Source organism: Epinephelus moara, chromosome 1 (assembly GCF_006386435.1).
Source record: "Epinephelus moara isolate mb chromosome 1, YSFRI_EMoa_1.0, whole genome shotgun sequence".
NCBI lineage: Eukaryota > Metazoa > Chordata > Actinopteri > Perciformes > Serranidae > Epinephelus > Epinephelus moara.
The window spans coordinates 50,346,377-50,359,930 of NC_065506.1; the positions used below are offsets into that span (position 1 = coordinate 50,346,377).

A 13,554-nucleotide genomic window follows, 5' to 3' on the forward strand; every position below is an offset into this window, starting at 1 on the left:
CCGGTCTCTCTCGCTCTCTCTCTCTCTCTCTCTCGTATCCTATTACTGCATCTTGCTAACTCGGCCATTCTGGATGTCACTAACTCGGCTTCTTCTCCGGAGCCTTTGTGCTCCACTGTCTCTCAGGTTAACTCGTATTACAGCGGTGCCTGGATAGTGTGACGTGTGTGGTTGTGCTGCTGCCGTGGTCCTGCCAGATGCCTCCTGCTGCTGCTGTTATCATTAGTCATACTTAGTAGACGTAGGTGGTGACAGCTTCGCACTGTCAGAATTTGATCCCAGGCTGTCTACGACCATCCTTGAACCTCTCTGACTGTGTGACGTAGGACCACCGTGTTAGAGCCACGCCAAAGATATCAAGACGTTTCGTTAGTGCTGGTCGTCTTCAGTCTGGGACAGACCAGAGTCACACTGTGGGTACTGCCCAGGCTTTAGACAGTGGAGACACCAAAACAACAAATGTAATTTTATGTAAGTCAGATCTGATCCATCTGTGGCGGCGGTTTGAAATGTGATTCTAGAAGTTTACAGAAGTTTTTTTCTTCATGTGACACGTTCATCAAATCTAATGGGCTCAAAGCAGTGAGAAGAATCCAGGCTGCTGCTGTACTTCCTTTCTCACTGAACAAAAAAACCTGCTAACATGACAGCTCTGCTGTAGTCACGGGTACTTATTAGTGCTGGCTCCTCTTGGCAGCGATGGAAACACAACACCTGGCTGGATGTGCTAATTTAACTTCCTAACCAGCGAGATGCAACAACAGGTCATCACGAAATACCGTCTGTCTCCATCCAGGCAACACATGGATCCAGATGAGTCTGCACCCAGTCTGACAGACTGAATCAGTCAGAGATATAAAAGAAGTGACCTCTGTAACATTTCCTCAGACCTCCATGCTGCTTTCTGCAGTTTACTCACCTGTTCTCAGGCCTGTCTCTTTTTAAACAGGAGTTGTGCAAATTTGCAGGAAAGCCCAATCAGTCTTTTTTCAGCATTGGCAATATAAAAACAAAATCGGGGAGTGCAGCAAAATGCCACCTACCTACTTTTGTTTATACAGAATGTGCCTTTTTCGGGGCAATGGGGGGCGTGAGCAAGTAACAAAACATGTAGCTCAGCATGTGACGTAAACAGTGACGTGGGAGGGAAGCCACGGCTGGTCAGTCCTTCGGAGATTCTCTCGTAAATCGGCCCGTCCTTCACCGTACCCGTCATCTGACGGTTAATGGCCTCTTCGTTTGCGAGGACAAGGAGGGCGCGCAATTCCTTGTCTCCCCTGTTGCTCATCTTTACAGTGTCTGTCAGGTTTGTGTTTCCCTCTTGCTACTAGCTGCTCGCTAATTCCTGCTATCAGCCGTTTCCTGTTTATCCACCGCCAGTGGCTCGCACATGAGGCGTCATCAACAAGTCTTCAACAGCCCCTCCCGTTGTGGAAGGCCGCCTCGTTCTTTTTAAACAAGTCTTCAACAGCCCCTCCCGTTGTGGAAGGCCGCCTCGTTCTTTTTAAACCAAAAAGGTTCCCCCAATATGTCTACCCTACGAGGTGGAAAATTGGGCGCCTCGGATCAACTCGCCAATCCGGCTCTGTGTGTCTAAATGCCTGCAGCTTGCCGGCAAATCGGCCCAACATTCGCCGAAAATCTGGCAGTGTAAAAGGGGCTTATGACATTGAATGTGACATACCAGGAAAAATAAAAATAGAAAGATGTCCCTGTCTGCTGTAGAGCTGCGCACACAGCTCTGAACTACTGATGTTTTCCTGGCAGGTTTCCTTGTGTTTAAAAACCCACGTACACATGCTGGAGATGTGAAGCAAGGCGCTCGTCACAACAGTCATCAGGATGTTTAACAGCCTCCTCCATCACTGGGTCTGTCTGCTGTGATGGAGGAGTTCTGCCCCAAAGTCTGATGGTGCGACTGTTTGGAGGGTGAAGTGATGCACCTCCTTGTTGGACAGCTGCAGAAGCTGAGATGACAGAGAGCTGCAGAAGTGACGGCTGGTTGTCACTTCTGCAGTTAGCTGACCTGGAAATCAGTGCAGACTTTCACACTGAGGACAAACACCACATATTGGTGGGTTTTTCTGTGCAGTGTGAGACGAGCTGAAGACAGAATCATCACACATTTTGTGTTCTTCAGGTTCAGTCAGAGCAGCAGCTTCATTTCTAACAATCGAGGCCTGAAACAGACGAACAGCAGCTGCCACTCAGAGGGCGGAGTCTATAACAGAGGTGAGAAGAGACTCTGAGCCGCACGAACAAACATGACTTACAGGCAGACAGGAGGTGACCTGAAGACTGACTGGAGACATTAAAGGAAAACTCTGCTCACAAAAAGGATATCTGTGTATCGGTTACTCACTCTGTGTACTGTGTGAAGTTAACTTAGTGTTTCTGTTGTGTCTCCATGGTGAACAGAGAATCCAAAAACAGGAGAACATTGTTGATGAATTGAATTTAACAGGATCCAAATTTAAGAACAGCAGAACTACATCAGAACATCAGTATTACAGACCGTCACACAGCTGGTCAAGATAATCACAGTCTCACTGGTCCAGTCAGACGATCAGGACTCACCAGCCAGAGAAACAGTGGTGATCAGCCGCAGTGGCAGGTAGATCAAGGAGTCCATCAGCCACAGTGGCAGGTAGATCAAGGACTCCATCGGCCACAGTGGCGGGTAGATCAAGGAGTCCCTCAGCCACAGTGGCAGGTAGATCAAGGAGTCCATCATCCACAGTGGCAGGTAGATCAAGGAGTCCATCAGCCACAGTGGCAGGTAGATCAATGACTCCATCAGCCACAGTGGCAGGTAGATCAAGGAGTCCATCATCCATAGTGGCAGGTAGATCAAGGAGTCCATCTGCCACAGTGACAGGTAGATCAAGGAGTCCATCAGCCACAGTGTCAGGTGGAGTTCATGTCCAACCCCGTCTCTGTAGTAGTTTCTTATGTCTCATTAGTTTTTTTTTGTTTGTTTATTTTTTGGTTTCTGTAGTTTGTCACTCGGGGCTCCTGGTGTTATTAAACCTTAAATCACTTATCGTGACATTAATTAAACTTAGTTATAAACTTCATTAAATGAAGGACTTTTTACTTTGTATGCTTACTTTTCTCTAATCAGTTTGTTTGTATTTGCAGAATATGTAACTATTAATAACACTGAAATGAACCCATCTGACCTCTGACCTTTGAGCTCTGACCTGCTGCTGTGGGAGCAGCCTGTGTGGACACCGTCCTGCTAGAGGACCAACACTCCTTCCCTCCTGTCCTCCCTTCCTCTCCTCTCCTCTCCTCTCCTCCTCTCCTCCCTCCTTTTTATTACCCTCCCCTGATGTGGGACAGGATGTCGTCATGGCGACAGGGTAAACAGACGATAACAAGCCCTGAGTGCTGCAGAGCTCATTTGGATCCTGAGATCGCTGCTGAAGGCCAGAAGAGACAGAGGAGAGACCGAGGAGACAGACAGAGGACAGAGGACAGACAGGTAAGACAGAGTGTGTGAGTCTGAATCTGAAGCTGAATTTAAACAGGAAACAAAGTGAAGTGTGGAGGTTCAGCCTGAGTTACTGTCAGACCAATAATCAGCTGATGTTTGGAGACAAAAAATTTGTCAGCAAAAAACAGGCTGAAACAGGGACAAAAGACCAGAGGACGAAGACTGAGAGACAAATGAGACAGCTGCAGGTCAGAGGTCAGATCACCTCTGGACAGGTCGGTCTGCAGAGATACGCTCATTCACCAGTTCAATAAATGGACTGATAGATTCATCTGCAGCTGGTTCACTGTTCTTCACACTGATCTGTAATAAACACTGTGTGTTTAAATATGATGATGATGATGATGATGAAGACGAGCTTCTCCGCACCAATATAAATATGTTTTAAAATATGTAATGTACAGAAACATGTTCATGTTCTGTGAGGTTATATTTGGATCAACAGTCAGAAACCTCTTTGTTCGTGACTGTGTGTGTGTGTGTGTGTGTGTGTGTGTGTGTGTGTGTGTGCGCGTGTGTGTGCGTGTGTGTGCATACCAACACACACACTGACACACCCATACAGTACACACAGTCACTGAAACTACACACAGACTGCACACAGTAGAAATACAACCTTCAAATTTAAAAAGTTCATCTTTCAGCTTTTAGAATCCAGAACAGTCAGATTCATATTCTCTGTTCATTCTGACAGATGTTCAGATTTAGTCCTAATGTTTATTAGTTTAAAAATTAAACTTAAAATTAAGTTTAAAATGAAAATTTTTCTCCTTGATAGTTTCAGTTCTGATGTTTCTGTTTTTTACTAATTGATGGATCATAAATCAGACTCAAGGTGACAGGTTGTATAAGATAATGTGTGTGTCATGTCTCCAGCAGTGTGTGACAGGTTTAAGGGCTGATTTACGAGCACACACTTACTGATCATCATTTGAAAAGCTCAACATCTCTCTATTTATGCTCTCAACAAATAACTAATGTGAGCCAACTAGGATTTGTCCCCAGGTTCATTGTAAACTCTGACTTATCCATGTGACTGTTAAGAAGCAGAAACATAACTTGTTTCTTCATGTGCAACATGTTAGTCTGGAGGTTTAAACTGGTGTCCTCTCACAGAGTTGGTGATTCAAACTAAACTTTCATCTCTGTCAGAGAAAACTGATCTGAGTTCAGACTGTTTACTTACAGCACAGCTACACTCACAGATAACTGAGCCTCCTACCTGCCTGTCAAACACCATCAACCCACAAACCTTCTCCAGTCCGGACTGAGTGGAGTCCTGCGGGGTGAAGCTGTGAAGGCTGCGAGCGGAGCTAGCTGCTAACAGCCACCGCTGCAACTAACAAACTCCACAAATCCATTCAGCTGCTCCACCATCCACAGTCAGACACACACGGCTGATTATTTACTGCTGAATTACAGCTCACAACTCGCACCAACCCAAACATCCTGGTGCAGACTATTTACTGGAGTTTACCAGCCTTACCAGCCAGTCCACCACCAACATTTACATCACATCTCGTCAGTGACAATAAAATGTAGATTTAATCTTAGTTTTTATTTTCAGCTCATCATCATCTTGTTTTCGTCGTGGAAAAAATTTCATCATGTTTTTGTTACTGAAATTAACGCTACATATTTAAACCTTCTATAAATCCACAGCTCAGGTCTGAAGGTCATTCAGAGCGGCAGAGATGGTGACAGGATGAAGTCTGCTTCAGTCTGTGGTTGATCTGGAGTTAAATTAATGATGTGATGAGGTCATCATTAACCAGCTGACATCATCAAACCAAATCAACACAAACCAGCAGCTGATCACTCGTATTGATGATTCTGATTGTCACTGTCACAGTCACTGATGACATCATTGCTTAATGAGGTCGACTAAAACTGTCTCGACTGTCAGGAATCTGACAGCTGGGTGTAAACACACACACACGCACACACACACGCGCGCGCGCACGCACGCACGCACGCACGCACGCACACTCATTGTAACACAAACAGGACCTGTCTCAACATCACTAACTTGAGCCCCGCCCACCACAGCTCATGCCCTCTCTGATTGGTTTGTTTGTCTGTCACATGTCAGTGAACAGAAACTCAGTAACCATGACAACCGCTGTGTATGGGATTGCATCAACGTGTGTAATCACACAAGTCTGAGAAGCCAGAATGAGGTCATGTCTCACACCCCGACACACACACACACACACACACACACACACTGCTGTCCAACAGATGATCAGAATCTTTTCAACCTTTGCTGTAAGTCAAGATGGCCGCCTCTGTGTGGTTGTTTGTCCACCATGCTGAGACACCTGATCAGCTGATCAGTGTCTCCAGTGTCCACAGACATCTTGGAGACACGTGGCGTGGCCTGTCCTCTTGTGGCGTGGCCTGTCCTCTTGTGGCGTGGCCTGTCCTCCTGTGGCGTGGCCTGTCCTCTTCTGGCGTGGCCTGTCCTCTTGTGGCGTGGCCTGTCCTCCTGTGGCGTGGCCTGTCCTCTTCTGGCGTGGCCTGTCCTCTTGTGGCGTGGCCTGTCCTCTTGTGGCGTGACCTGTCCTCCTGTGGCGTGGCCTGTCCTCTTGTGGCGTGACCTGTCCTCCTGTGGCGTGGCCTGTCCTCCTGTGGCGTCGCCTGTCCTCCTGTGGCGTCGCCTTTCCTCTTGTGACGTGGACTGAACAGCTATAGATCTGTCATCCTGACCTCTGTCCTTCTGTCCCACATCAGAACCATCTCTGTCCCCGTCCTGCTCTGTGGATGACACCGTCAACATGGACCTACACAGGATCCTGTCTGTGACATCATCACCATCATCCCAGCTCTGCCACCTACAGGTGGATCACAGACTTCCTGTCTGACAGGAAGGTGCAGGTGGAAACCATCAGTACCAGGTCAGACCTCCAGAGACGCCGCTCCATCTTTCAGACAGTCCCTCCTGATGTCCACTCGTCCTGCAGACAGAACTCGTTTCCTCACAGACCAACATCAGAGTTTCATCCAGCACAGACACAAACTATCTGAAACATAATGAAGGAGACAGATTTATGATCAAAGAGAAAAAAACCTGAAGATAGAAACTTTATTTGTCATATGCACCAGGTGAGCAGCTCCACTGGACTGACTCAGGCGCCATCTTGGCGTCCACTATCCAGGTGGTATAAATCTGTGCTCCAGGCTTCACCCTCCTCCCTCCTCCCTCCTCCACCCTCCCCCCTCCCTCCTCCCTCCTCCCTGAACACAAACAGCTGCTCCTCCACCCACCGCTCTGTCCAGCTCCTGTCCTTCAGGGACGACACCGCCCTCACCGGACTCGTCTCGGGGGGATGACTCCGCCTATATCGGGTGGGGCTGACCATCTGATGACAAGAGACAGGCATGGACTTTAAGAAGAATGCAGCCCCGCCCACCTCCATCACACATCATCATGTCAGATCTGACTGCTCTGAGCTTTGCTTTATTTCAGCAGGTTTTTAGTTTGTTCTGTTTTGTCTCTCTCGTTCGGCTGTTTCCACGTCACATTATTTTATTGATCTTATTTGATTGTGCAGCACTGCGGTCACTCATTAGACATACATGTGATTTGATTTAACATGAGGACAGCTGAGCGGAGGACGTACTTCCTGTCACAGCTGAAGGAGTTCAACCTGCTAAAGACAAAGATGGAGCACCTCTACACTTCCATCATGGCGTCCGTGCTCTGTCTCCTGTCTCACAGCTCAGTGGTGTCGTGGAACAGCGATGAGACGCTCTGAGCTGAGCCAGTGAACGTCATTTCTCTTCTTCAGCAGATTTTCTACTGAAGCTTTTCTTTAAAAATAAAAAGAAGAATCTCTGTGGTCAGATTGATTCCATGAAATCTAAATGTTTGTGGCCACTACAGTTAGTTTCTGTTCTGGATCATTTTCATCAGATGTTTCAAAAACAAGACGAGACTTTATCAGTTTCCTTTGAGGCGTTTTAGACATGTTGTGTGAGCACTGCGTGAAGTCATGTCCTCCACATTGCGTCATCATCTGTGTTCTTCTGTTTCTCGTTGATCTTGTTTCTCAGATATTTTCCCGTCATGGCAGAGAGTGCAGACATGGAGCAGCTCCTGACGTCTTTTAAGAAGTTTGCTGTCCACGGACACATGAAGGCCACAGGGAAGGAGCTGAACGGGAAGAACTGGGCCAAACTCTGCAAAGACTGCAAGATCATCGACGGCAAGAACGTCACCGGCACCGATGTCGACATCGTCTTCTCCAAAGTCAAGTAAGTCTGAGGACCAGTGCCCAGCGTTACTGTCTCAGTACGTCATCTCTCTTTGTGTCTTATTTCAGGCCTTCTACACTTTAGGGTTCTTGAGCCAACAAAAGATTTATATGAAAAAAATTAAGTAAAATTGAAACTGATTAATGATAAATTTCTAAAATGATTTCTGGTAGAAATAATCCACAGACAAGCCGTCTGTCCTCAGCTGTGTCTCACAGTGTGAAGTTCACAGTAACTCCAGTTTGGTGTCTTTGTGTCTGTGTGTGAAGACAGAAGACGTCTCGGGTCATCACCTACGAGGAGTTTCAGAGAGCTCTGGAGGAGCTGGCCCCAAAAAGGTTCAAAGGTCAAACTACAGAGAAGGCACGGGACTCCATCTTCAAACTTGTGGAGGGCAAAGAGCCCACCAACGTCGGCGTGACGGTGAGACGACACTGAAACATCTTTTCTCGGTCATGTGACCATCAGGCAAACTGTTTATAATCTGTTTAACTTCAGTCTAAAGTGTGAAGAGTGTTTTTGCATTAAAGACAAACTGATAAAGTTCACTGACATAAAACTGGAGAGTTTACGACCCGTCCTCCCTCCTGAGCTGCAGACGCCCTGATGCGACTCTTTATAATCAGTTTATCATTTTAATGTTGAACTCTGAATCTGCTCTGTAAACCCTCCTGTGGGCTGAGCGGAGCGCAGCGCATTAAAGCACTATCATCTGCATCAAAACAGACGTTAAAGAGACGTTAGAGAGGATATGCCCCCCCCCCCCCCGTGAAGCTGTGAAGTTCGAGAGAGACAGACTGAGATGAAAGACAAGACGTTCGAGTGTCTGCTGGTGAAACATGCTGAAACATGAAGTGTAGTTTTTGTCTTTAATGTCGGGCACAAACAGCTGTGACATCACCGCTGGCTCTTCATGTTTCATGGTTGAGCTGCAGGAAACAAGTCGAGAGCTGCTGCTGAGACACCGACATGCCTCTGACTCCGCTCTGATGTCTCCCATCATCAGACACTTTCATTACTGCCATGATGAAGTCATCAGAGTCTGAGCCAACATCACGCTCAGTTCATTAAACTCTCCTCAGTCAAGAGCCACACAGCGTCCAATCAGCACTGAGCCACACAGCATCCAATCAGCACTGAGCCACACAGCGTCCAATCAGCACTGAGCCACACAGCAACTTGTCTAAAATACCTCAGCCAGGGTTCTTACAGGACCTGAAACAGATGAACACATCTCCCATGTTCTCAGTGAGAGATCTTAGAGTGTCAGACAGCAGCATGTTCTCACCTGCAGGGGGCAGTATGGAGCTTTGAGCTGATTTATTTCCTCTCCTCTGTGTTCAGAAAGTGGCGAAGGCGGGGGCCGTGGACCGCTTGACCGATGCAACCCGTTACACCGGGTCACACAAGGAGCGCTTCGACGAGAGTGGCAGGGGCAAAGGTCGAGAGGGCCGCGAGGAGATCGTTGAGAACACAGGCTACGTGGGAGCGTACAAGAACGCCGGGACCTACGACAGCAAGATAAAGGCCGAGAAATAACGAGGCAGCGCCGCTTAATGCAGGCTGACAGGAAGTTTAGCTCCTCGACAGCACTTAGTGTGGACCAAACCTTGAACTCTGACCCCTCTGTGTGAGTGTGACGAACTGTTTTCAGATCAGAACCACAGAGTCTGAGACACAAAGGATGTTTGTAAGTAATGAAACCTGACCAGCTGTCAACAGCCCCGCCCCCTCTCTCAGGCTCATCATCATGTTCAACCCTCGGACTGTAAGGTTCATGTCTCACCATCTCTTTATGAGTCCATGACTGTAGCTTCATTCAGACTGGACTGGTCTGTTGCGGAGGTGACTTGAGCTAATGATGCTAACATGCTAACACCAACATACAGGCCTTACTGGGAACCAGTGTGACAACAGAGACGATGTCATGTGATGTGATGTCAGCTGCAGGGAGGGGCTGCTGTTGTCTTCAGAGACATGTCTCTATTAGTGTCTCTGTTCCCAGTGAGCTGAACGATGAGTGAACAGCTCCTGTTAGCATCGTCCTCACGGACGGTCAGGTAACCATCACTGGATCCCTGTGATAGATGATTTATGGACATTTATCTGGATGGACATCAAAGACTCAGATGTCCTCAGGAAGTGTAAATCCAGTTTTACACTTTCCACGTCCACATGTCCCCGGGGGTCCCTGTGGACTCGTGTGGACATTTGCGTGCAGCCAGTTTTTGTGACCATGCAGATCAACTGCACATGCTCAGTTACAGAATATGATCTGTGGTTCCACACTGCGGCCCAGGTGGTGGTGGCGTCTGCACCTCGGGATGGTTTTACAAGAAGAAGAAGAAGAAGAAGAAAACAAAACAGATGCTTGTTCTGAAGACAGATTGTGTCAGGAGACATTTATGTCATCTGTCTTCACACAAATGTTTTTCAGCCAAAACCATCAAACTCAGGAGCTCTTCTGTTGTGAGGTCACCATTTTCTTTTCTTCTTCTTCTTGGTTTTTCTGGTGGTTGGCAAACTGGTATGGAGCATTACTGCCACCATCTGGACCGGAGTGTGGATCAGGGAGAGTGCACACATGGGACCAAGCAGCAACCTCTGAGGCTGAAACATGAATCCAACCCTGCAGTTCCTCTGATGACCACTAGAGTGCGTCCCCACAGAGCTCCATGTTCACATTTAGAAATCAACATGTTTACAGCCAGTCTGGTCTCTGGAGATCATTTCAACCTTTTATAGAACTCACCTGTTTACACTTTATTAAAGTCACACATCATTGAGGGGGCGGGGCCTCTTTGAGGGACAAGCTGTCTGATGATAGATCCACCCCTCACTCCTCCACAGCTCTGCCCTCTGGCCCAAATATGGTCACTTCTGGCTCCAAAAAACCAAGATGGTGAAGCTGAGATGCTGAACTCAAAGCTTCAAAACAGAAGTTCACAAACTGCTAGGTGACCTCACGGTTGTTACGTCCATTATTTTTACAGTCTGTGCGTGGCACACCAGACTGACTCAAACCTTAGTTGTTGTGTGATGGAACCTCGTGTGTCGAGCGCCACAGGGACGTTTAACACAGACATGATGTCGGAGCCTGACGTCCCACTGAATGATGTCAGTATGTGTTTTAACACCTCCTCACACACGTCTGATCAGACACAGCAGCTCAGTCAGCTCAGTCAGCGCCTCCTGCTTCAGAGTGTGACACGTTACCAACCCCTCAGCGTCAGCTTTACAGGCACACGGCGTCTTTTTAAAATTACCTTCACAGAAAACAAATGAATCAGGAACAATAAAACCAGCAGGCTGTGAGTCACCACACTTTGTAAAGTTCTCATATACATAACCTAAAGTAAGATTTTCACATGGGACACAGACCGCCGTCTCCTGGGTCAAAGTCCTGTGTTTGTTCGACACATTCGTCCACCCTGACCTCGTCCCTACACAGACTCTGTCACTCTTCATACTACGTCAGCTGACGTCCACCTCTGATTGGATCATCATCACATCACCACTGCAGCCACGCAGAGCGTCACAGTTTGAAGTTCCAACTGGAGAGGGAAGTTTTTCAGTCTGATTAACCCCCTGCAGAGTCTCAGCTCTCTGGCTCCCCCCTGTGGAGATGTCTCTGTCCTGCTGAATGTCTCCACAGCCCAGTTCAGACTGAACATCTGTGATGATGAGTTTTACTAATAAAACCAGACGCCAGCAATTTGACCAGATGACATCATCAGCTGGCTTGAGTCATGCTCAGATAGGCCAGTTCACACCGCTGACACTTTTCTCTGTGACGTTCTGAAACAGTTTCGTCTTGTCATGAATCTTTGGTCTGAACTTGGCTTCACACACCATAATATCCTGTCATGTCACCATGGTCACAGGTTTCATTCCCACCTCCTGTGACGTTGGTCCAGTCTGAATGAAGCTTCTGTCTCTGTTAACCCTTTACAGTCATGGACTTCATCTGAAAGATTAAAGGGCAGAAATATAATAACTCTGTTTCCTTTAATAAGCTGAAAATCAGAACTGATGTGGTCTTGTTACCTTAGAATGAGATGTTTATATTTACACAGGGAGCAGGTCCTCGTGTTGCACTGCCGTGTTTCTACGGTAGCCCAGAGTGGACAAACCCAACACTGACTCTAGACAGAGACATTCAGGTATTTCTCAGTGGAGACGTGTCAGCGCCAGATTAACAGCTTTGATGTCGTTACTGTGTCTCAGCTCTGCAGAGGACGACAAAGTCCTTCAGTAACACACCAAAGTAAATACTCTGTTACTCTATTAACAGTAAAAGTACCAAAGTATCAACGTCATCATACACTTAAAGTACCAACAGTAAGAGTATCATTCTGCAGAATAATATATGTGACTGTGTTATAATACTGTAAAACTTCTATTAATAGTCCAGCTGTTATTTACTTAAATCACTGAACTCCACAGACCTGTATATTTGGGACGGGCGTATGAATTAATATGTCGATCAGTTTGATGTGGATCAGCTGGTGAAGGTGGGTTAATGACTTTAAATCCTGCTGGGTCGTTTCATCATCTTTTATTATTGGTTCTGTTTTCTATCAATAATCTGAATCTGTAATCATCACATTCTCATTCCAACCTCATGACATGTCCACATTTGATCATGGACGTTCCACGTCCACATATGACGTGTGTTACGTGTTACATGCCTTGTCTGTTTTCAAAGTACACTTCTGTTTTCACAGGAAATGTACAGTTTGCATACAGTCTCTTTCAAAATAAAAGCACTGTGTCAGTACAACACCACCAACTGATGTTTTTTCCTTCAACAACACACACACGTGGTAACGTTTAGCCAACACACACACGTGGTTACGTTTAGCCAACACATACAGGTGGTTACGTTTAGCTGACACACACACGTGGTTATGTTTAGCCAACACACACACACGTGGTTACGTTTAGCCAACACATACAGGTGGTTACGTTTAACCGACACACACATACGTGGTTACGTTTAGCCAACACGCACACGTGTTTACATTTAGTCGACACACACACAGGTGGTTACGTTTAGCCAACACACAAACGTGGTTACGTTTAGTCGACACACAAACGTGGTTACGTTTAGCCAACACACACGTGGTTACATTTAGCAAACACACACATGTGGTCACGATTAGCCAACACACACACACACGTGGTTACGTTTAGCCAACACACACACGTGGTTACGTTTAGTCAACATACAAACACGTGGTTACATTTAGCCAACACACACACGTGGTTACGTTTAGCCAACACATACACGTGGTTACGTTTAGCAACCATACAAACACGTGGTTACGTTTAGCCAACACACACACGTGGTTACGTTTAGCAAAAATACAAACACGTGGTTACGTTTAGCCAACACACACACGTTGTTACGTTTAGCCAACACCCACATGTGGTTACATTTAGCCAACACTCACACTTGGTTACATTTAGCCGACACACGCACGTGGTTACGTTTAGCCAACACACACACGTGGTTAAATTTAGCCAACACACACGTGGTTCCGTTTAGCCAACACACACACGTGGTCACATTTAGCCAACACACACGTGGTCACATTTAGCCAACACACACACGTGGTTACATTTAGCCAACACACACGTGGTTACGTTTAGCAACACACACACGTGGTCACATTTAGCCAACACACACACGTGGTTACGTTTAGCCAACACTCACACGTGGTTACATTATCATATACATACATATCTAATCTTCCCTTTCTGTCAAAGATCCTTGAGAAGGTAGTCGCAGACCA

The 13,554-nt window shown here is 46.8% G+C and overlaps 2 protein-coding genes across 2 annotated transcripts in view; both read left to right on the forward strand.

The window, feature by feature from the left end:
• The first annotated feature begins 3,409 nt into the window (after nt 1-3,409).
• Nucleotides 3,410-12,531, forward strand: tppp3 (tubulin polymerization-promoting protein family member 3). Its single transcript, XM_050062557.1, has 4 exons — nt 3,410-3,487; nt 7,556-7,756; nt 8,026-8,179; nt 9,101-12,531. The coding sequence occupies exons 2-4, from the start codon at nt 7,569-7,571 to the stop codon at nt 9,293-9,295; spliced, it is 537 nt and encodes a 178-aa protein (XP_049918514.1). The 5' UTR covers nt 3,410-3,487; nt 7,556-7,568; the 3' UTR covers nt 9,296-12,531.
• Nucleotides 10,286-13,554, forward strand: part of LOC126396848 (transient receptor potential cation channel subfamily M member 1-like) — a 33,480-nt gene continuing 30,211 nt past the window's right edge. Inside the window, exon 1 of the mRNA XM_050055229.1 lies at nt 10,286-10,411. Within this exon, the coding sequence (XP_049911186.1) occupies nt 10,286-10,411 (126 nt within the window). The remainder of the gene's footprint in view (nt 10,412-13,554) is intronic.